The sequence below is a fragment of the Leishmania infantum genome, chromosome 31 (genome assembly GCF_000002875.2).
Source record: "Leishmania infantum JPCM5 genome chromosome 31".
NCBI classification, from domain to species: domain Eukaryota; phylum Euglenozoa; class Kinetoplastea; order Trypanosomatida; family Trypanosomatidae; genus Leishmania; species Leishmania infantum.
Window position 1 is genome coordinate 1,209,399 of NC_009415.2, and position 21,406 is coordinate 1,230,804.

General features: G+C 59.4%; 9 protein-coding genes across 9 annotated transcripts; all 9 read right to left on the reverse strand.

The window, feature by feature from the left end:
* Positions 1-779: 779 nt before the first annotated feature.
* LINJ_31_2540 (putative lipase) lies at positions 780-1,883 on the reverse strand (the record flags this gene model as incomplete). Its single annotated transcript, XM_001467534.1, has 1 exon — positions 780-1,883. The coding sequence occupies one exon, from the start codon at positions 1,881-1,883 to the stop codon at positions 780-782; it is 1,104 nt and encodes a 367-aa protein (XP_001467571.1).
* Positions 1,884-4,215: 2,332 nt separating this feature from the next.
* Positions 4,216-5,709, reverse strand: LINJ_31_2550 (conserved hypothetical protein; the record flags this gene model as incomplete). Its single annotated transcript, XM_001467535.1, has 1 exon — positions 4,216-5,709. One exon carries the CDS (start codon positions 5,707-5,709, stop codon positions 4,216-4,218), a length of 1,494 nt encoding a protein of 497 aa, XP_001467572.1.
* A 1,115-nt stretch (positions 5,710-6,824) lies between these two features.
* Positions 6,825-7,214, reverse strand: LINJ_31_2560 (uridine kinase-like protein; the record flags this gene model as incomplete). Its single annotated transcript, XM_001467536.1, has 1 exon — positions 6,825-7,214. One exon carries the CDS (start codon positions 7,212-7,214, stop codon positions 6,825-6,827), a length of 390 nt encoding a protein of 129 aa, XP_001467573.1.
* Positions 7,215-7,879: 665 nt separating this feature from the next.
* LINJ_31_2570 (ferredoxin 2fe-2s-like protein) lies at positions 7,880-8,362 on the reverse strand (the record flags this gene model as incomplete). Its single annotated transcript, XM_001467537.1, has 1 exon — positions 7,880-8,362. One exon carries the CDS (start codon positions 8,360-8,362, stop codon positions 7,880-7,882), a length of 483 nt encoding a protein of 160 aa, XP_001467574.1.
* A 691-nt stretch (positions 8,363-9,053) lies between these two features.
* LINJ_31_2580 (adrenodoxin-like protein) lies at positions 9,054-9,491 on the reverse strand (the record flags this gene model as incomplete). Its single annotated transcript, XM_001467538.1, has 1 exon — positions 9,054-9,491. One exon carries the CDS (start codon positions 9,489-9,491, stop codon positions 9,054-9,056), a length of 438 nt encoding a protein of 145 aa, XP_001467575.1.
* Positions 9,492-10,269: 778 nt separating this feature from the next.
* Positions 10,270-10,695, reverse strand: LINJ_31_2590 (adrenodoxin-like protein; the record flags this gene model as incomplete). Its single annotated transcript, XM_001467539.1, has 1 exon — positions 10,270-10,695. The coding sequence occupies one exon, from the start codon at positions 10,693-10,695 to the stop codon at positions 10,270-10,272; it is 426 nt and encodes a 141-aa protein (XP_001467576.1).
* Positions 10,696-11,485: 790 nt separating this feature from the next.
* On the reverse strand, positions 11,486-12,034 carry LINJ_31_2600 (ferredoxin, 2fe-2s-like protein; the record flags this gene model as incomplete). The annotated part of the gene is made up of 1 exon (XM_001467540.1): positions 11,486-12,034. The coding sequence occupies one exon, from the start codon at positions 12,032-12,034 to the stop codon at positions 11,486-11,488; it is 549 nt and encodes a 182-aa protein (XP_001467577.1).
* Positions 12,035-14,011: 1,977 nt separating this feature from the next.
* LINJ_31_2610 (conserved hypothetical protein) lies at positions 14,012-16,429 on the reverse strand (the record flags this gene model as incomplete). Its single annotated transcript, XM_001467541.1, has 1 exon — positions 14,012-16,429. One exon carries the CDS (start codon positions 16,427-16,429, stop codon positions 14,012-14,014), a length of 2,418 nt encoding a protein of 805 aa, XP_001467578.1.
* A 1,434-nt stretch (positions 16,430-17,863) lies between these two features.
* On the reverse strand, positions 17,864-20,230 carry LINJ_31_2620 (hypothetical protein, unknown function; the record flags this gene model as incomplete). The annotated part of the gene is made up of 1 exon (XM_001467542.1): positions 17,864-20,230. The coding sequence occupies one exon, from the start codon at positions 20,228-20,230 to the stop codon at positions 17,864-17,866; it is 2,367 nt and encodes a 788-aa protein (XP_001467579.1).
* Positions 20,231-21,406: the final 1,176 nt, after the last annotated feature.

Below are 21,406 nucleotides of genomic sequence, written 5' to 3' on the forward strand. Positions count from 1 at the left end.
AGTGCGTCTTTCTCTCTGTTTCCGTTTGCTCTCCCACTGAGAACGCTTGAGAGAATGCGCCCATGTCACTCCTACTGCCACGCCAGAACTCCTTTGGCAGCTTATCCTGTACCCCGCGTCCTGGACACGCTCGCCAGAGCGTGTTTACCGAGGTTCGGCTCGTGTCGCAGGTTTGTCCATGGAGGTAGAGCCAAGAGCGAGAGTTTGAGCAGATATGTACCGAAAACACCTCTTGGCGGTGAAGAAAAGAAGCAGAAATATACGAGCAACTTCACAGGAAAAGGACGGAGAGCATACGAAAAACAGAACGCTGCGAAGCGAGAGGGCCGGCGATACGAAGCCTCGGCGCACCGCCTCTCACAGCACACGAGCACTGCATGCGAGACGCTGGTCGTGCGCAACAAGGAAGGTGCGGTTATATGCAGCCAGAGAAAAGCATGGAGGCTGACCGAGAAGTCAGTGGTGAAGACAAGATCATAATCATCAACATAATATGGGGCCCAAGAGCACACGGAAGAGGTTCGCGCGAAAGCCACAGCCCAAAGAAAAGAAAGGCCAAACGAAGTCGTCATCGACGCTGCCGAGCCAGCGGACACACGCAAGAAGGGGATGAGGGCGATCGCATACGTGCATCGTGCCACGAAAGCATACGTCCAGAAAATGAAGATATCTCATATTTTTGGCATAGTGAAGCATATTTGCAGTGGTAATAAAGCGCAAGCTCGCGCGCGCACACACACACACCTGCGCGAGCGCTTGTCGTGCTGTGAGAAAGAGAGCTAGAGAGCTCGGCGGTATGTAAAGTTTGGGTCGTCCATGGCGTGATCGAGGGCGATAATATTGTACATCTCGGGTGGCAGCTCGTAGCTGTAGATCTCCTCCATCTCTTCCACCGTGCACTCGCATCGCGTGCAAATACCGAGGTAGATGAGATGGTCCGACACTCTTGTGCCGAACACGCTGTTGCTGCAGAGCGGGTCCTCGGAGAAGCCGGTGCCCCGGCACAGATGGTACTTTTCGCCGTCCGTGGGGTACCACACTTCCCGTGGCATGTGCACATAGCTAAACGTGCGCGGTGGCACGTGCGGCACAGGGTCCCTTGCGTGGGTGAGGCGAAACGACCGCTTCCTGGTCAGGATAGACAGAGACCAGTTCGAGAAGTACCCGTTTCCCACGCGTGGTTCACCAAATGTGTAGAGCTCCACCGGCGCCAGGTGCAATGGCGGGGACACCGCACCGCGGGACTGCACGTCCTTGCCCAGTACGTCAGCCTCCAACATGTTCCACGTTGTGAGCTCGACGGCAGCGAGCATGGCCATTGCACCACCGAGGGAGTGGCCGGTGATGAAGAGGGTGTAGAAGGGATACCGCGCATGTAACAACAGCACATCTTCGATCATCTGTGTGCGAAGGCTGCTGTAAGCGCTGTAGAAGCCGCGGTGAATCTTGCAGCCCTTTCCGCAGCCGGGGTGCGGGTATGGCGTGAGCCAGAAGTCCAAATTTTGAAGCCAGTTCACCGTGTTGTACGTACCGCGGAAGGCCACGACAATCCGCTCCGCGTCATGGTCAACGCCGCTGTATCCGACGTTGCCAGTCGAGGTGTTTTCGTAGATGTTGAAGACGTGAAAATCAGGAGTGGCGTTGGAGCAGGTGTTGCCGCAGCTCCAGTGCCTCAAATTTTCCACTTCGCAGTATGCGGCCTTGGAAAAGTGCAGCGCTTTCCATCCATCGGTGACGTTGTAACGCGCTGAGTTCACGCCAACGATGGTCGCTTCACTATCCTTCGTCCGGAGAGTCGAGACGGTGTACAGGGTCAGAAACACGATCAGGCCAGCGACGACTGTGGTGAAGCCCACCAACCTGTACAAGTACAACTGCGTCATTCTTCCTGCAAGAGTGATGAGACCTGGGCGTATGAAGAAGGAAGAACCATCCCCGGGTTCAAAAAAAAAGAAACAAGTCCCCCGCAGAGGTGCACAGGACCGTGGCGAGCTCCTGAGCTGGAGAGAGCAACAAAAAAAGCTTAGATGGAAAGCCAAAGAAGCAAACCGTGCGCAGCTCTGCTAGAGCGCGCGAGAGAGTGAGAGGTGAGAATATGCGGCGCGGGTATGCCGCTACACGCACTCTTGCCCTGGGAACTCAGCAGAAGAAACAAGACGGAGGGGATGTCGACGGAGCTCTGCGTGCCTTTTAGACGGTTCAAAAAGAAAAAAAGGGGGTCGGGACGGATAGGGGGGGGGGATGCAGAGCGAGTCAGATCGGTAAGAGGACATGGAACACGCGCGCGACCACGTAATCGACGTCTGAGCGTCGAGAAGCTGCAGTCAAGATCGGCTAGTGAAGGGCATGCAACTTCTTCGCCACAGGAGGAGGAGGGGTCGCGGAGGGGGCCGCTGCATACGCTGTCCAGAGCACCTCATGCCACCAGGCACCGCCAGTACCCGTGTCTGCTGCTCGCGTTGCAGCAGACGACTCGTGGCGCATTCGACACCCAGCAGAGCACACATACATACACACAGAGAGAGGGGGACGGGGCGGCGCAAGTTTTGGAAGTCGCCGGCTTTCGCGCGAAAGAGTGCCGTATCGCACACGCACAGACCACGTGAGAGAGCGCAAGCGAAACGCTGCCGGCGAAGGGGGAGCCGCCCCGCCCCGAATGCTGCTACGAGAAGACGGGTGCGTGACGGATCAAAAGGCGAGGAGGCAGGAGGATACGACGAGAAACACAAAGCAAACGCAGGAGGAGGGGATGGAGAGAACGACGACGACAGCACGCCCAAAATGGTGAGAATAGGCAAGCAGACACGCAGGCACGAAGAGAGGGGCTCAAAAAACGCAACGGAAAGGCAACGATCAAGCGCTGGCGGAGCAGGTGCTCCCCACGTTGACAACGGCAACACGTGAAGAATGCCTGCGGGGAAAATAAAAAAAAAACAGAATATTGGAAAAAGCAAAAATAACAGCCGTGACAGTACGCACAAGAGAGAAGTGCACGACGCAGCCGTGGCACACATCCACTGGCCAATGGAGAAAGGAGCTTCAGGCGTTCCTCGAGTCCCGTCTTTCGTCACGGTAGGCCGGATCACCAGGACGGGGTGCCAGAGGAGCGACCGGATAAGCGCCGAGGTAGGCTCTCATACCGGTACCGGCGACCGGAGCTGAACTGGCTTGATGATAGGGAGCGCTCAGGCCCGAGACGCTCCTGCCACACGCCATTGATGGCGCACTGTAGGGCACTGCACCACCTCTCCTGTACGCGCTGTACGCGCCGGGAAAAGTGTGTGTGCGTGTGATCAGCGAGACAAGTACGCATTCAAGATGGCTGCGTCTGTGCAGCCATGGACCCGCGCCAGCAGCAGAGGCGTCGGCCCCAGAGGGGGCTTGCGGGGCGCCGCACCCGCCGGCACTTTGCGCTGAAGAGTATGAGCACACAGAGTATGGCGAGCCCCCCTCCCGAGGGACGGGGACTTGCGAGCCTGTGCGGTGAATGCAGCACGCCACAAACGCCTCTAGCTCTCGCTGTTCACGGCGTCGTGTCCCAAAGTCACGCGCGCCGAGTGTCGCGCGACGCACAACAAGGCACGATCGCCCCCCCCCCCACTCGCCCCTCCCCTATGACGCACCATGACGGTCCATCTGTTCTCGATGCACCGATTGCGGCAAGAGATGCGTTTGATGACTCGGCGACGCAAGTCCTCTGCCTTCTCCTGCACCAGGCGCACCGGCAGACGCCCACCGCATCGTCGGCCCCCTCTCTCACCATGTTACGGTAGTATATGATTCGCTGTTGCGGGCAAGGCAAGGCAAGACAAGGCAAGAGAGAGTGGGTTTGTGCATGTGACACCTCCCGTGCACAAGGGAGGTGATGAGACTCGCAGAAGCGCACGCGCACGCTGAGGCGAAAAGGACATGCGCTCAAGCAGAGACACAAAACAACAGAAGGAGGGAGGAGGGTGGGGGAGGACTGCGCGACGCCCACGCGCAGGTCTCTACTTACACCTGCGATGCTCACGACCTACATCAGTCTCCCGTGAGCAGTCACTGGCGCATGCCCTTCTCTCGCTTGTCCATGTCGATGAGCACAGAGACGCAGGGGCACCGGTTCAGCTGGTGTGAAGACAAATTACTGCACACACACTATCGCCACCAGCGGCCCTGGAGGGGCGTTCCTCGCATCCTCCCCCCTCCCCTTACGCGCGTCGCTGGCTAGACGTCCTACACCGGTTCTGCAGCCCTCCTCGCAGCCTTTGCAGCGACTTCCGAGCCGTAGTAGAAAGGAAGGAACTCGGTGCGGCAAGTGATGGCCTGACGCGAGGGTGCACGCAACCCCAGCGAGTGCGCCACCGGCGCAGCCGACTGCAACGCGGGTGTCAGTTGCCGATTCCCCGGTAGTGGCTGCCACTTGAACGCCCGCCTGTGCGTTGCCTGAAATCCATCGACGTAGTCCCTTAGGCTCTGCTGACTTGGCAGAGTAACGAAGGCGAGCCCATCTGGCTTCAGGGGCGGAGCAGCAGGGGCGTGAGGGTCGGAGAAGACCGAGTCGGGACAGCCATCGAGATAGTTGGCGCAGTCAGCCTCCTCGTGCCTCGGCGCAGAGCATTCGTTTTCACATCCTTCACTTGAGTTGGCGCCTTGCAAGCTGTTGCTCGAAAGCGTGCGCAAGACGTGCAGCGCATTTCTCATTTCCGTGCCTACGCTGATCTGCGGCATCGCAGATGCCATGGATGCGGAGCAGTCGTTGCACTCATCCAGGAAGGCGCTGCAGGGGATGAAGAGTACATCGGCCGACTCGCCAGACGTGAGAAACGCCGCGTACGGCATAGACGGTTCTGTAGGGGGGAGGGGTGTGGAAGTGGTCGCCGCGCCGGTATCAGAGGTACCCCTTGCTAGTGGTCCGTTGTACTCCACCGCCTCCATCAAGGAGAGCGGCAGAGAGCGTGCAACTGCGCCGTTCTCCGCCACAAAGAGAATGTCCCTCTCCGTGATGCACGAGTACACGTGGCTAATGTAAATCCCTACGCGCCCGCGCGGGTCGCACCCCATCATCCTGCCATAAATGCAGGTGTACACGACGGCGACGGCAAGTTGATGAAAAGCTGGCTGAAGGTAGAGCGGAAAGCTTGCCAGTCGCAGCCCATTGCGCGGGTCGACCCCGGTGCGGAGGCCGCCGTGAAGAGGAAAGCGCAATCCATCCCTGATAAGCGTGTCGACAGCCAGTGTGACGACGTTGTGCATAGCACTGTAGTAGTAGCACTGCAGTTTCCAGTCCTCCCGGCCTCTCCCGAAGAAGTTCTCGTCGTCTTTATTGTTGACGGACCTCTCCGAGGACGACGATATCTCTTGCCTTCCCACGTAGACGCCAGTGGTGGGGTCGCTGCTTTTATACCTTTCGCTGAGCAGCTTGGGAAGCCGCTGCAGCTCAGCCTCACTTTCCGGGTCGCTTCTGTCCAGTCGCGAGTAGGCGACACCCGATATGGTCATAATCAGCACGTCGCTCACTTCGACATTCCACGCGCGGTGATTCATTGCATGGCTTGCCTCCACGCACTTGGGCATGATGGCGTAGACCGTCATGCGGTGCTTCCACTCCCACACCCTCGTGCCTTTTCCGCTCAGGTAGGCCATCCGCGTCGCCGGCTCAACGCACAAAAAGCGCAACGACGAGTGCGGCGCATACCTGCACGGCTTCTCAACAGGAGTGACGAGCATCGATGCGTCGATATTCTGTTCAGGAAAGCTGATATACGTGTGGATGCCGCGCCGCGTGATACGTGCCTGTCAGTGCGCGGGCGAGCGCGATGGGAGACGAACGTGCTCGCCACACGCGATCACTGCCGGTTCCACAAGCGGTGTGGCGCAAAAGGGGCACACGTCTGCCTGTGTTGGGCACGTGTAGGTGCTGTATACGTATATACATATATATATATATATATCTGTGTGTGTTTGTGAAGAAGGAGCCCACGCAGCGCCACGCATGGAAAGGCCGGCGAGCACGCGGCAGGCGCTGCTGTGGCAAGTACATACACACATACACAGCGAGCTGATCCTAGCGACAAGCCGTGCACGGAGAGCCACCGCGTCGTGTCTCGCGTAGGTGTATCGCAAACCACTGAAAGTGTTTGAATAGAGGGGATACGGGGCTGGGGGATGCTTTCCTGCATCACATCACGCGCGATACGAATTAGTGCAGATGCCGTGGCACACGGGGACGCTCAGCGTCCTGCTGGTGAGATGTGCGCGTGTCCGCTGCAATGCGTTGGTGGACGTCGTGAAAGGAAGATGGGGGGGGTGCACGAAGAACGAGCACACAGTAAGCCAGCGATACGTGGGACGGCCGGCAAGGTGGAGTTCCCACTCATACCTCGACACCTTTGACACCGAGTGCCACTCTATCGGTGTCGCCCGAGCGTGGACTTCACTAGTTCAGTAGGCATAGCCCTCGTTTCTTCGTGCGAGGAACGAAAGACATAAAAACGCCTCGCATTTTCGATTTAGCACACGGCGTGTGCCGCCGGACATGCTTTCACCTACTATCGGTCAAGTGTATTGTTGACACGGAAAACGGTCCGCAGCTACGTGCTCCAATCCTAAGTATTCTTCATATGGAAGAAGTCAGCTGTACAGCAGGCAGGCGGGGGCGCTTGTGCGTTTGTCTATCAGCACTCTCAAAGAAAGAGGCAGTCCATCGATAAGAGAGACACAAGAGCAGCAAGCCTAGCGAGGTGGAGAGCACTTCCCGCATGTGGGTATTCATTAGCGGGTTCAACGAAAACGGTTCACAGCCCGAGCGCACAATCGTATTCGGCAGTCCTGGTGGCGCCGCATCACATTTTTTTTATGGTGTGAGGTGGGGGGTCATGGCTCTGCGTGACCCTCAAAACCCCGAACGCCACGCCGTTGTTCTTCCACCGGGGTGCGCTGATGTCGACGCTTAACTTGGACGGCTCAGCGTACGCGCAGTGCACGGGACGCACTGTCGTCGCGTACTGCTCAATGACAGACTTGAAGGTGCGGCCGCGCTCCTTTATGTCGCACTCAGCGCGCCGAGTCAGGCAGATGCCCCGTGCTGTACCCACGAATATGAGGCCATCCATCTCTTTACACAGCTCCGCGTTTGTGAAGAAGAGAATGCCCTCGACCATGATGATGCGCGTCGGCGTCGTTGTGATTGTGCTGCCAGAGCGGGCGTGGTGCACATAGTCGTACGGGGGCATCTGCACCGTCTTGCCTGCCTTCAGCTCGCAAACGTGCGTCGTCCGCAGATCGTGCTCGAGCCACTTTGGGTGATCTTAGTCGGTTGAGGGGCGCTCACTCTCAGGGATGTTGGACTCGTCCCTGTGGTAGAACTCTTCGCAAAAGATGTCGGTGCGGTTGGGGCCGCGGTCCCCCGGATGAGCTCCGATACGATGCTCTCGCTCAGCGACGACTTGCCGGAGCCCGAGGCGTAGGAGAGGGCGAGCATGGCACACACCATGGCTGTCACTACCTGTGAAAAGTAGCGATGCGTCTTTGTATGCACTCTCGAGAGACCTGCACATATGCGGCGGAAGGAGCGGAGGCTGGATCAAGGCAGAGCACCATGGAGTTGTGACGACAACGCTTCTCACGTCCCCCCCCCCTGCAAGTGATAGAGACGATGACGGCCGCTTTCGGAGACGGCTGCACTCCTTTGTGATGACACCGAAGGAGATCGCATGAAGCACAAGGCGAAGAAGCCGCCTGCATGTGGGAAGGCGCACCTATTATTCACTGCAACCAGCTTCTCTTCCCTTTCCCACAGAGCTCAGCACCACATGTGAATAAGTAAATGCGCGAAGGCCGAAGGGGCACGCGACCACACACACACACACGAGTCCCGTCTGTCACCGGAAAAGGGGCTTCAGTACCCCATTTGGTTCTCCATCTCGTTTGGTATCGTCACGGATATGTCGTCCAGCTCCGGCGCGATCTTTACCTGGCACGACAGCCTCGATGTCTTGGTGACCTTCGGAGCCAGGTCCAGCATGTCCATCTCGTCCTCACTTGGGGCGTCGAGGAGCTTCTGGTAGGACGCCGCCGTGAAGATGACATGGCAGGTGCTGCACGCGCACGTCCCGTCGCACGCCGCTTCCATGTCCATTTTGGCCACATCGCGGATCACCTCCATCAAGGTGAGCCCCAGTGCAGCCTCAACCGTCTTCTTCGTCCCCTCTGTCTCGCTCTTGATGTGAACCTTCACCTTGCCAGGGGTGGTCGACGGTGATAGAGAAGGAGGTGGTGAGGAGCACCAGCGGAGGGACGCACCTGAAGAGGTTGTGAGGGGCGCTGATGCGGCGGGGCGACGCGCACAACGCACGACCCTGGGTAGCGCGACGCGGTGCATTCGGAGTGTGTGCGCGCAGAGTTTCGTGATAGAACGCCGCTGATGTGAGCGGCGTCGGCACTGTATTATCGTGTGTGGGTGACTTTGTCGAATGCGGTGCCTGCACGGCGCGCGGCGCAGCGCCTGCAAAACACCGGCGCAGAGAGACGAGGGCCGTAAAGGGCGCGGCCTTCGTGGCTTGCATCCTTGAAGCAATACAGGGGAGCACAGGGAGAGGAAGCGACCAGTAGAAGGTGACGTGTGCGGGGCTTCGCTCATCGTTTTTTTTTTGTTCCTCGCGGTGCAACGCACTCCTCTGCCCTGTGAAGTGCCCGATCGCCTCGAGAAACGAGTCGGGCGAGCAACGAAATGAATGGGCCACGCCAAAGGAACATCATGAGAAGCCTCCACTTCTCACCCCCGTCTCCGCATCGAATTGAGAGCGCATGTGTTTGTGCTTGCTTATCATAAATCGCGATGCACTGCTGTTCGGGTGTGCGTCGCTCGGCGCTGCACTCCGCGTTGAAGCGCCGCAAGTGATACCGCGACAGTGTGGGCGATAATAAAGGAAAGCTCTCCGGCAACGCAAGGATAGAGAGAGGGTAGAGGCGAGGAGAAGGATATGCGTGAGAGCACTGGATGTATCCTTAGCAGCTAGGCAAGCCCTCACGATAGACCCCGCCCCACCCCACCCAATGCTGCCGCTCACCCATCACAGAAGTAGGTTCGTAACATTCTTTGGAAGCACCACCTCCAAGCCGTTCATCGCCGGGGTGAGGGTGATTTGGCACGCGAGCCGGGAGGTGTCCCGGAGGTCGAGGGCTTTATCGAGGACGTCTTGCTCCCGCTCGGACGGCTTCCCAAGCTTCTTGAAGCATGCCTCGGAGAGATACACGTGACATGTCGAGCACTGCGCGCAGCCATCGCAGGCCCCATCCATCTCCAGCCTCGCCACGTCGCGAATCGCATGCATCAGAGACATGCCGACTGGCGCCTCGAAGTCGCACGGAGTGCCATCCCGTGTCCTGGCACAGACCTTCACCTTGCCAGGTATGTTGTACAATACACGCGAGGTGCAAAGAGCGCCGGCAAGGGCCATAGTTGGCCTCAGCAAGACGCCAGTGGTGAGCAGCGGAGAATAACTCCTCATCGTAACAGGGATCAATGATCGCCTCAACCGCAGAACGGGGGTGGTAGGTGCACGACGAGCGCGAATCTCACGCGGTTGGGGTGGCCGCCTAGCGTCTATAACGCGGCGTGCCAGCTCCTCCGCGAAAAACTTGAAAGAGCCGTCCTTCCCTCGCGCAGTGATCGCACGCAGGACGGAATGGGGAATAAACAGCAAGATGGAAGAGGCGACAGTGGATGGAAAAGAGGGGGTAATGCAAGCCGATGCAGTATCCGAAGGCGTAGGCGATGGGACCTGAGTGCTTCTGCTGAGGTCGGGCACCTTCTTCGCATTTTGGCAGAGGCTCTGAGTAGGACGACGCACACAAGCGCAACAGTCACCTTACCAGTGTTGCCGCTGACCAACGCATCGTCGTCACGTTGGCTGAGCTGCTGTGTATGCGTGATGTCATTGCCTCACACACGTTGTTGGTGATCAAGATGTGCTCTCCGTTTGTCGACGGTGGCGCTCCATGCTAGCCAGAGCACAGTCAGTGCTCGGAAGGCCGTCTCGTCGTTGTTCGACGTCAACAACGCCCTCGCTGTACCAGCGGAGCACCACGCCGAAACTTCGAGAGGAGAATCACAAGTCCGTGAAGGCCACCAGACCCAACAAACACATCCGCCACAGTATCGATGCTGTGCACACCAAAGAGAAACGCTGCTCGTCCAGACGACGTACTCCGCGCTGAACTGCAGACTGAGCGCTGCAGCCGCTTTCGTCGCACTATATGCACACATGTTGCGGCCACTTCGTCCCTCTAGGAGCGGTTCATCTCGTACGACGGCAGCTCCACCTCCAAACCATCCAAGTCCGGGGTCAGGTCCACCTGGCAGGCAAGCCGAGACGTCTCCTCCACGTCTAGAGCCCTGGCCAGAACGTCCTCTTCCTCCTCGGAGGGCCCTTCCATCTTTTTGAAGGACGCCGCCGAGAGTTTCACGTGACACGTGGCGCAGGCCATTGCCCCGTTGCATGTGCCCTCCACATCCATCTTCGAGACGTCACGGAGGGCGTGCATGAGAGAGATGCCCACCGGCACATACACTTGGCAGTGCGTGCCGTCTCGCTTCTTGACGTGCAACTCCACTTTACCTGGGGTGCTGCTGAGCGCACGCGAAGAACTGAACGGCACCAACGCCAGCGTGCAGCGCGGGAGTAGGTGACCAAGAAGAAACTTTCGGTGCATCCTTGTTCACTGTGGCACGAGGCAAGGGTGATTACGCGAAAGACGACATGAGCACTCTGATGTTCAGAAGAGAAGCGGTGAGCAGTACGCTGACACGCAAGACGCGAAGTCGACCAGAGACAACACCTGTGAGAGTCGGTTTTGGAGTACGCCTTTCTCGGATGCGACACGGAAGGGGATGGGCAGACAGACACCTGCGTTCCTCCGTTCGTCTCTCTCGCTCGTGCGTGCGTCTCTGGCCCGACACTGTAGCGTGTACGTCTAACGTCTCCGTGATAGGAGGCGACAAGGAAGATGCGTTTAACGACAGGAAAGGGGGCAAGAGAGAGAAGGGGAGGAAGATGATAGACGAGATCGGCAAGTCAGGGGCCTGGCGCTCAACGATGCATTGGGCTGTCGGTTGTCGGGAAGAGATGCTGCCGGCGACGACGGGGGCGCCGCGTGGTCTTGTGTTGGCGAAGTCCGCATCGCTCTGCTAGACTTCCTGTATTTATATGTGTGTATGCGCGCGCCTTTCAGCTCAGCGACGCGATAAAATGCAGGCCGGATGTCTGCAGGGAAGACACGGGAAGGGGCGGCAGCGGAGAACCAACTTACCAGCCGCGTAGAGGCAAGACGACATCGCTCCGTTGTCCCCTCCGGGAGAGCGTATGTTGCTCCATAAGTGAGACGTGCCCCATGCGCACAGGGAGTGGCTATTCAAGCGCAGACGCCCCTTCCCCAAGGGGGCGGCCAGCCCAACAAGTCCGGATCCATAGCAAGGGGCGCTGCACGGCCTTTGCCCACCCGCTCACTTCTTGGTGGAGCGTCGATAGGCAGCCTGCCATCGCACGTCCAGCGTGCTCGTTGGCAGGTCGATTTCAATTCCGTTGAGCTCCCCTGACAAAGTGAGCTGGCAGCTGAGCCGTGAGGCATCCGATACGCCAGGCGCCTTATCAAGGCAGTCCTGCTCGGCGTCCGTGATGGCAAACAGCTTCTCCACCTTGCCTAACCACTCCGCGGAGCGAAGGAGAACATGGCAGGTGGAGCACTGGCAGGTGCCGTTGCAGGCCCCCGGCACCTCCACCGGCAGGGTGGTGTCGTCACGGATTGCCTCCATCAAGTTGTCGCCCTCATTGTACATACGCTCGTACGTGGCTCCGGCACGGTCGCGGATACGCACGAGAACCTTGCCAGGTGTCTCGGAGCGGAGGGACGTCGTTGAAGACGCGGAGGGAGGAGAGGGGCCAGTCTCCGAGCTGCAGGATGACCTGGAGAGCTTGATGGGCGACATCGCATCACTGAGACTTCTGGGTAGCGCCAAGGTCACAAGAGAAAAACCGCGGCGACGGACAAACATGGAGCTGGAGAACCACAAGAAGAGATATGCACCTCCACATGTTCGAACAGAGCAAATAAGGGTTGCACTCGCAAGGGAGCCGACGAGCCGTCCGCTGACGTAAAAGCTGCAGTGACAACGAAGGATGAACATAGCGGATGATGAGAGTAGAGGACTACAGGTGACAATCACGAGATTCAGGGAAGCGCAGATGATTATCATGAGCGAGAGGAGGGGTCCTCCTCGCACTATTTCGTCGCCCGATAGGCGAGGATCCGTTTTGTTGATCAAGGATGTTACGAGGCCGCTAGACAGTCCCGCGAAGCTCTCTCTCTGTATAGCGAGGATGGAGATGAGCAACACGGCGAAAACTCTCAACGTTACCGTTTGAAACGGCGCACACAGGCACAGTCCCTGTGCGCCTCCTTCGCTGAGCCTTAGGTGGGTGCAAGAGCAACGACTCTCTCTCTCTGTTACCCACTACCTCCGTTCTTTTCTCCTCCCTTTTCACGCAAAACCAGCGCGCATGCAAAACCCCTTTGCATCACCGTGGGAAGCAGAGAGCCAACGCCCCTCCACTCGTCTCCGTTCCAAAACCTCTGTGAGCGGCCTTTACGCGTCACTGAGAGGCACACACGCACGACAGGATAAAGAATTCCCACTTACAGGCGAAAAAAAAAGAAAACAAGAAAAAGCAAGGTCCCTTTGCCCAATACAGCAGCAGGGGGCAGCAGGGGGCAGCAGGGGGCAGCACTGCAGCCATCGACGCCCCCTCCCACCCCCTACACACACACCACTCTACCCTGCCTACATCATAAATAGAAGACGACAAAATTCAAAACCCACACATAAAAACGATTACATACATACGATAAAAAAAAAGAAAGAAACGACTTAGAAAAGCAGCAATGGTTATCGTGAGCAGTACCACCCCTCAGCACAGAACTCACAGCCGCAGCAGACTAGTACACGTACGCACACACACACATACATACATACCAATTCGTCAACGGGGCAACGGAGGCAGAGTGTAAGGATATAAAGAGAAAAAGGGGGGTAGGGGGAGAGGAGAAAGGAGTCATACGCAGACACACACGCCGCAAGCGTACGCACAATATGTGCCGTCGACCACGCGGGGAACACCTGGCATAGAATACATTTTCAAACTTAGAAGTGCCCTCTATCACTTCCTTTGCAAAAGGGGACGAAAACAGTCGTAAACTAGCGCCTGCATGGTGCAGACCAATCTGCACGCAAAAGGAGAGCATGCAGCAGCAGCAGCATCATCAAAACAAGCTGAGAACGAATTCTCCCCCTGTGCACCGCGTACGCTGTCTGCCATGCAACATGAGTTACCCGCACATCTACCTCCGGCCCTGCCACAGGCCCCGTCGCGTGGTGCGAAGCAGCCGTAGGCACACGCGTTGCAGCAAACGCCCCGACGCAGCCGTCTCAGTGCAGCCCCTGCCTCGCGCTCTGCCCACACTCCCCGCCTCGCAGGGTGCCCCGGCGCCGCGCCCTCCGCGACCTGGCCGCCCACATCAGCAGCGAGGACTCGCTATAACTTCCCCACGTAGCGGGTGACGGACGCGGTCACCGCCAGATGTGGCTCTGCACTCGCAGGGATGGAGGAGGCGGGGGGGGTGAGGGAACTGCCTGGCCTCATAAGACAGAGTCGGAGGCAGCGGGCACCGCGACACCGCGCACGGCGGCGGCCCCCTCTACTTCAGCAGCTATCAGGGAGTTCTGTGAGTAAAACGAGGAAAGAAGACCGAGAGGTTACGCGGCCATCACCACAGCTGACCAAGTGAGGGGCGATAGAGAACGGCACTCAACCGAAACCCCCTCTCCCGTTTCGAGCTAGGGCGTCATCGTTTATCAATCAGCCGCACATCTATACGCTGTGCGAGAAGGTATCGCAAGTACACTTTTTGCCCTTCACTACCCCCTGCTCCGTTCAGTCGGCGGATGCCGAAACAGCTGACCAACGAGCCTACCTTACTGCGCAGGACCGCTCATTAAGCCCTCCTTTCGCCGCTTGAACAGCCGTCGGAGAGATATCTGCTTCAACGGAATGCCCATCATCTCTCTCTCTCGCACCCGTTTCCGTGTGAAGGCAGCCTGAACTACCTCCCGCTCCCTCTGCAGATTGCGAAACTCCGGCGCCCCTATCACCGAAAACACATCCATCGGATTCGGAGCTTGACGGTTGCGGCGAACGACAACGACGAAGATGAGCAGCGAAAAGACAACGGGTGCCGACAAGGCTAAGCAAATGATCGCGATGAAGTCAAAGCCCTTGTACAGGGGTGGCTTCGAGCCACGGCTGCGGTAGGTCACGCACGCCTGCGTGTCGGCGGCGGGGGTGCTGTACGAGCACGTGTACCCGTCACGCGTCCCACTCAGCGCAGGATTGAAGCACGTCGAGTCATGGCAGAACACGCACCCCTCGTGCTGCCCGCACACCTCGCACCCGTCAAACGAGTACGCGCGGCACGCGTCAGCAGGAGCCTCGCTGCAGCCCGCGCCGCTCCACCCATCCCGGCATTCGCACACGCCGCAGTTGCACCGCCCACCAACAGCATCGCACCCGGCGCAGCTCCGCGGCGGCACGCTCCCGCTGCTCGCGTTCACGCACGCTGCCTCGCACGCGCCTCCGTTGCACAGACACGTCCCACTGCCGTTGATCCCGTCGTCGCACTTGCTGCCCGTCCAGCACGCAGGGCACGCCACGCAGCTGCTGCCGTGGTACCCCGGCTGACACTGGCACGTACCTGAGGACTTGTCGCACCAGCCGTTCAATCCGCAGTCCTTGCAGCTCGACAGCGGCACGAAGCGGACGTGCAGCCCACTGCGCAGGAGGCCTTGCGGGATCATGACCGATGATACGTCGTCCACGCCATAGCGGACAAGTCCAACGCGCATTGGAGGGAACGCAAGCATCGGGTCACCGTGCGCACAGCTCGCACAGTCGATGGTGATGTCAATGACGCCGTTGACGTCGGCGTAAAGCTGCACAGAGAAGAGCGGCATGGAAGAGTAAGAGTTTCTGAAGGCAACCCTTGTCAGCTGGCCTACCACGCCTGGCGCGCAGCCGCCTTCCTCCTCGCAGAGCTCCTCGCCGCGGGCCCGCTCGGGTAGCAGTTTTGCAGTCCAAAGACCGCCCTTTGCAAATGTGAACAACGACTCCAGTGCCAAGATAGAGAGAGTGTAGTTGCCGTTCACGCACGTGCTACGATAAAGACCGCAAGAGTGTGTGTCGGCTTGCGTGGGGCACGAGGCACCAGGGATGCAGTTCATGATTGATTGCGATGGCGTCTGGAACAGTGGAATGTTCTGCTCAGGGTACTGCAGATGTAGCGGAAAGTAGCCCTTCTCTAGCGTGTAGGAGTAGTTGTAGCTCGACATCGTCACGAAGGGGGTGTCGAAGTCCACGGTGACGTCGTAGAATTTCTGCGGCGCGAAGGCAGCCGTGCTGCTCGCAGGCGTTGTCCACTGCCCGCGTGGACACACCGCCGACGCCAACGTGCTCGCACAGCACGCGGACGTGGAGGAGCACCACACGCAGTCGCCCCCCGTGTCCGCCGTGCACACCGAGGCATCGCCATGTGCGGCGCACCCGTCAAACACGGGGTCGAAGCGGTATGCGACAATGCCGTTCACCGTCGTCGGCGTCGGCACCACCGTGCGCAGCGTCTTTGAGTAGATGAGCCCCGTGCTCGGCATGTACTCGGGCAGCGTGCTGGTGTCTGGCAGCGAGGCGTACCGCATAATGATGGTGCCGTTAGCGTACACCACCACCTGTGCCGTCAGCTGCGTCTGCGCAGAGCCTGTTCCTCCAAGAATCGGCACGTTGCAGTACTCCACAGTGGTATACTTAGCGCTGCCATCGGAGGATTCAAGAGTCAAAATAAAACTCTTCGACGAGCTTACTTCAGTCGTCTCGAACGGCATTGCATAGAAGCTGATCATGGGCCAGTCGCCACCGCCGTCGTACACCACCGCCGTGTTGTCGGAAAATGCGTACGTTCCACGGAGATCGGCAAAGAAGCGAGGCGGGCAGTACCCGCTGCACATGCCATACGGCGTAGGGGAAAGGAAGCCCATGCTGCTCGCATACCAGGAAGTGCTGTTCCAGGCGTAGTAAGGGAAGCGCGCATTCTCGGTGTGGATGCACTCAAAGATTCGATGGAGCGAGTCAACCAGTTGAATCTTTCGGGCCGAGCCCGGCGCGTCGCACATGGTTTCGTACTGGGCCCAGTGGCTCGATGGTTGACGTGACAGGTCCTTCTGAAACACCTGGGCAACGGTGTAGTCGACGATGGAGGCAGCGGCTGCTGTCGCCGTGATGACGAGTATCATGCACGCTACAACAAGACCCGCGACACGGTGAAGCCCGCGAACACTAACGGGCATTGTACCGTCCTTCAGCAAACCACAGAATGCGTCTGCACGACGGAAGCTGGCTGGATGCCTTTTGTGGTGGACACGATCTGTGTCTGGGTGTGTGTGTGGGGTGGGTGGGTGTCAGTCTATATCTCAGCGTAGAAGAGCGCAGAGGGGCACAGAGGAATGTAGACGGTAGACCATTAGCAGAAGACAAAAGATGAGAAGGGAACAGAAAACGCACAGGCAGTAGTGAGAGGAGCAGCCCAGCATTTCGTTTTCGCGCCAGCGTGTACACTGTCCGCCATGTAACATGAGTTACCCGCACATCTACCTCCGGCCCTGCCACAGGCCCCGTCGCGTGGTGCGAAGCAGCCGTAGGCACACGCGTTGCAGCAAACGCCCCGACGCAGCCGTCTCAGTGCAGCCCCTGCCTCGCGCTCTGCCCACACTCCCCGCCTCGCAGGGTGCCCCGGCGCCGCGCCCTCCGCGACCTGGCCGCCCACATCAGCAGCGAGGACTCGCTATAACTTCCCCACGTAGCGGGTGACGTACGCTGTCACCGCCAGATGTGGCTCTGCACTCGCAGGGATGGAGGAGGCGGGGGGGGGTGAGGGAACTGCCTGGCCTCATAAGACAGAGTCGGAGGCAGCGGGCACCGCGACACCGCGCACGGCGGCGGCCCCCTCTCCGTCCGTCATCAAGGAAGCAGGAAGTGGTGGCTGAGCACCAAGACGGAAGGCAAAGAGACCGCTGCGAGCTCGTCCAAGTGGCGCCATGCGAGGTCGACGGTTCCGCTGCTTATCAGCGAGAGGGGAGTCACTGGACAGGGAACGGTGTATGGGAGAGAGGGCCAGCTTTCGCGGCGTTTGAGGGCGGGGTGGAGGAGAAGTATTACGATGCACGAAGCAAAAGCCGGCCGTCACGGAGCCTGGTGGGGACGTGTACGGGGCATCTTGCGCTCAGGTCATGAAGTTGTGCGAAAAAGACGTGAGTGGAGGATGAGGGGCCAGGAAAGGAGGGCCAACGCGCCCACGCCAACGGGCAAAGGGCAGCAGAGAGGCAAGAGAGAGGGCGAGAGACGGAAAACGAACGTGCAAGACGCAAGACGTCGACCGAAACACGCCCGGGAACGCCGGTGGAGCGTCGATTCGCCCGGGACGTTGCACGACGTCCATTTCCTGTACATGTGAGCAGGCGCGTTTGGAGGCAACGGCGTGCGTCTTGTGCACGCACATGTCTATGAGGATCCGGTCCTACGCCGACGTCGCGGAAGCAATATGCACAGACGCAGCATCCCAACAGAAAAGCAACAACAAAAAAAAACACGCAAGTAGGCAACCTTTTGAGGCTTGATCTGGCGAATCACGGCGTGTCTCTCGGCCTGCCTTGGATGCTCCGCCGCTTGTGCACCCACTCCTGCTTTGCGTGTTCGCCCTGCTCTCTCCTCTTTCTTTTCTGGTCTCACGGATCCAGGTGATGGAGGTCGGTGCGGCTTTCCTCCAGGGCTGCCATACTGCGACCGATAATCTCGTTCAGGGTGCGCTCCTCAGCGTACGGCGGCGATGCTGCTGCAATAGCAGTCTTGTTCGTCGAGGCTGCGCTTTCATCTGCCCCAACAGCCGCAGCTGAGTGACGAGGGACGTCCGCTGCGCGATCAGCGGAGAGCGCAGAGTAGGCGGTTGCATACGCCCCGCTCTGCCACTCCTCCTGGGATATGTAGCGTGCACCAGGGACCAAGTAGCTCGAGTACTCGCTCGCCACGACGGTGGATTCACTGCAGCTCTTGCTCTGCGCACTGGACGCGTCACCCTCATCACTCTGCGACGCTTGCACAGCCTGCCCGTCTGCAGTGCCGCGCGCAAAGTGGCCTTGGATTTGGGGCGTCTGCAGCAGCTCCATAGTGAGAGGCGCCACTCGCGCTACCGTTGTCGCCGTGGATGGCGTCGCAGCAGATGTCCCTTCACGCGCAGCAGACGCACGGACAAGTACCGGGGCTGGGTCCCTATGCGCGCCGACGGTGTCGTCTCGGTGCCGCTGGCGAAGCCTATTTGCGCGTGTAACGACGGCGGCGGCTGCCCTGCCCTGCCGCTCCAGCTGCCTGGCGCGCTCGAGCGGCATGCCCACGATGTCGTCGCGCCGCTCTCGTGTGTCGTCCAGTGCGCGCTCTACCGCTGAAAGCTGGTCCTCGGAGAGCTCCACGTCTCTGGCGTTGCTGGCGTAGATGGGAATGGCAGCACGGTTTGCCATATTGCCACGCTCCAGCAGCTCCGCCTGCACCTGCTGCCACACCGTGGCGAGCTGCTCCTTTGGCAGAGGGCAGCTGAGCGTGCTGTTGTGCCCCGCCCCACGTTCCAAGACAGGCCGCCGCTGGCCCTCCTGCACGGTGCGGGCAACGTAGGACTCCATCGATGCGTCCCGCACCTCCCTCATGCGGATCACTCGTCGCGTGCTGAGGGAGGCAAAGCAGGAGTCGTGAATGACACAGGCGAGACGGCGAACATCGACCAGTGGGGTGTACGCGGCAATCGCATCCGTGCCGTGGGCCGGAGGCAGCGGTTCAAAGAACAAATCTGGGATCGGCTCGTCTGAGATAAACACGCAGAAGGGGGCAAGCATGTTGGTGGCCGCATCGCGGGCAACGAGGTTCCAGTGGAACTCCTGCACCTCGGCAAGGCGCAGCCAGCGAGGGATGCTACCGGTGTCACGCATGCACAGCACGGAGTCATGTGTGACGCAGAGGTACGCACCTTTTAAGATGCGCTTCAGCTTCGGCGTGCTTGCGAAACTACCCGGCATCGACGACTCATGGAATGCCGCAGTGCTGCTCGCCGTGCCACAGCTGGAAGCCTCCCCCAGCGTGTACACGTTGCCTCGCATGAACGTGTAGAAGACGGCCTTATCGAGCGAATGAAACGTATGCCAGACGGACATGGGAATATGGGCGAAAGCGACACCGTTTCGCGGGTCGTACGGAGGCAGTCCGCGGTACGGTCGCACAATGAGCTTGTCGTAGCCGAGTACCGACTGCAGCACATACCAAAACCGACGGAACTCTCGCTCATCACGAGAGCGAAAGATGAGTCGAACCGGAACGACGACACCCTGGTGCAGCAGCTCACCCTTGGGGCCGCGAGGACTCACCAGCGTCTGCACGCCTACGCCAACGACAGAGTTGCTGGTGAGGTCGGCGGCGCCGTCGCCACTGTCCGCTGCCGCTGCCGCCGCTCGCGCCCGCTCCGCTTCCAGATACTCAAATTGGTCGCGGAGACTGTCGAAAAGTTCTTTCAGAAAGAACGGGTCGCGGATGTAGGCGTCGTTGCTCCAGTTGCAGCGAGACCGCTCATGCTGGGAGAGACCGGCTGCAGGGCAAAGAAGTGGGCCTGCTGGAGGCGTCTCACCGCGCGCCATCGGCCGAGACTCGCCTTCGATCTCGAGCTGATAGAAGTCACGCTCGTTGAGGCAGTGCTCGGCGCTGAACTCCGGTCTTGTGGCCAGCGGCAGCACTCCTGTGACCTTCAACTTGCGCCGCCATGTTAAGCTTGCCGGAGGCACTGTAACCTCACTGACTGCGCACTCCAAGGAGGCGCTTGATGGCGTGACCCGACCTGTGTGTGCAGGCTCCGCAGCAACGTTACCGCTGCTGCGATTATCGTCAGTGGTGGTGGTGGCGTCCGCCGCCTCAGGGGTGTGGCTGTGAACGACAGGCAGCTCGTTCCTGACTGCCTCGGAGTAGTAGAGGTACCGGCGCAATGTGTCAAATGCCACCTGGCGCGTCTGCCAGCAACCGAAGAAGCCGCCCCCCTGCTTCTCCACGTACGTATAGAACATGACGGGCGTCGGAACAGAGGGGCAAGGAGTCGGAGTCCGGACGCAGGGGATGGTGGTGGTCGGCGGGTCGGCCTGGCGGATGAAGCAGGGAGGGGTCACTGAAAAAGACTGGCGAGGTGGGAGGGAAAGCGTCAGCAAGCAAGACAAGGAAAATGAATGAAGCAGACGATAAAAAGAAAGAGGCGCGGGTGGAAAGACGATGAGTAATGCGAGACAGAGCGAAGGAGAAACGCCACGAGACACACGCAGAGGGGCGCGGCGAACGGGCGGAGAGAGCGGATGACTGATCCGGCAGGAACAGGAAAAAGGAACAAAAGGTTAGAGACGCCCGCGATGAATACGCGTGCGCGCGGGCTCCTGATAAAGAGGGGGTGGGTGGGTGGTGGTGGTCGGGGGATGGGGGGTTGTGTACAGTAATCCTGCCCCTCCCTTGTCGCTCGCAGACAGGCTTTCAGTCGTCTGTCCGCAAGAGAGTAGAGAAAACAGCAAAGGAAGTGGCTTGCATGTGGGCACGTTGCGATTCTATCTTGAACGGTTTAGCGGGCAAGAGCTCAGAGAGGCGCATACTGTACACTAGAGTGCTCCGTGGCTAGGGGAGACGGCGAGTGGGGGCGGCAAAGGGAAGGGCAAGGAGACGGGAGAGGGCGAGTGGGGGCGGCAAAGACTTGAACGAGCCGGATACCATGCGAGTGCGCTTGAGCAACTCTGTCCCCCGACGAGGATTGAGAGAAGGCGCGGGCATGTCAGAAGTGGCACAGGTTGGCCTCGCATCCGCCCTCCTCCGTCGCCGCTGCCGCGCGCTGCGTCCGATTGGCATTTCCTTTGGCTTTTGGCAGCATGGCGCTGTTGCGCAGACGCTGAACACGCTCAGAAAGACGGGCCGAAGTGGATCCTCGGCTAAAGGCCAGCCACGCAAATGGCGTGGGGGTAGGAGGTGAGGGGGTAACCACTGAGGGAAACGCGAGCGGACAACAGAGAAAAGGGAGGGTGGAGGGAGGGAGGGGAGGAGAGGGTGAAGAGGCGGGTGACCCGGCAACACGGCGGAACAGAGAGAGTCACACACAAAACGAAGAAAAGAGCACAGCAGCTCCGGTAGTGAGAAACAGCAATGGACAACAGAAAGTGGGTGGGGTGGTGGTGGGAGGGGCGGTAAGCGACACGAAATACGATCACCAC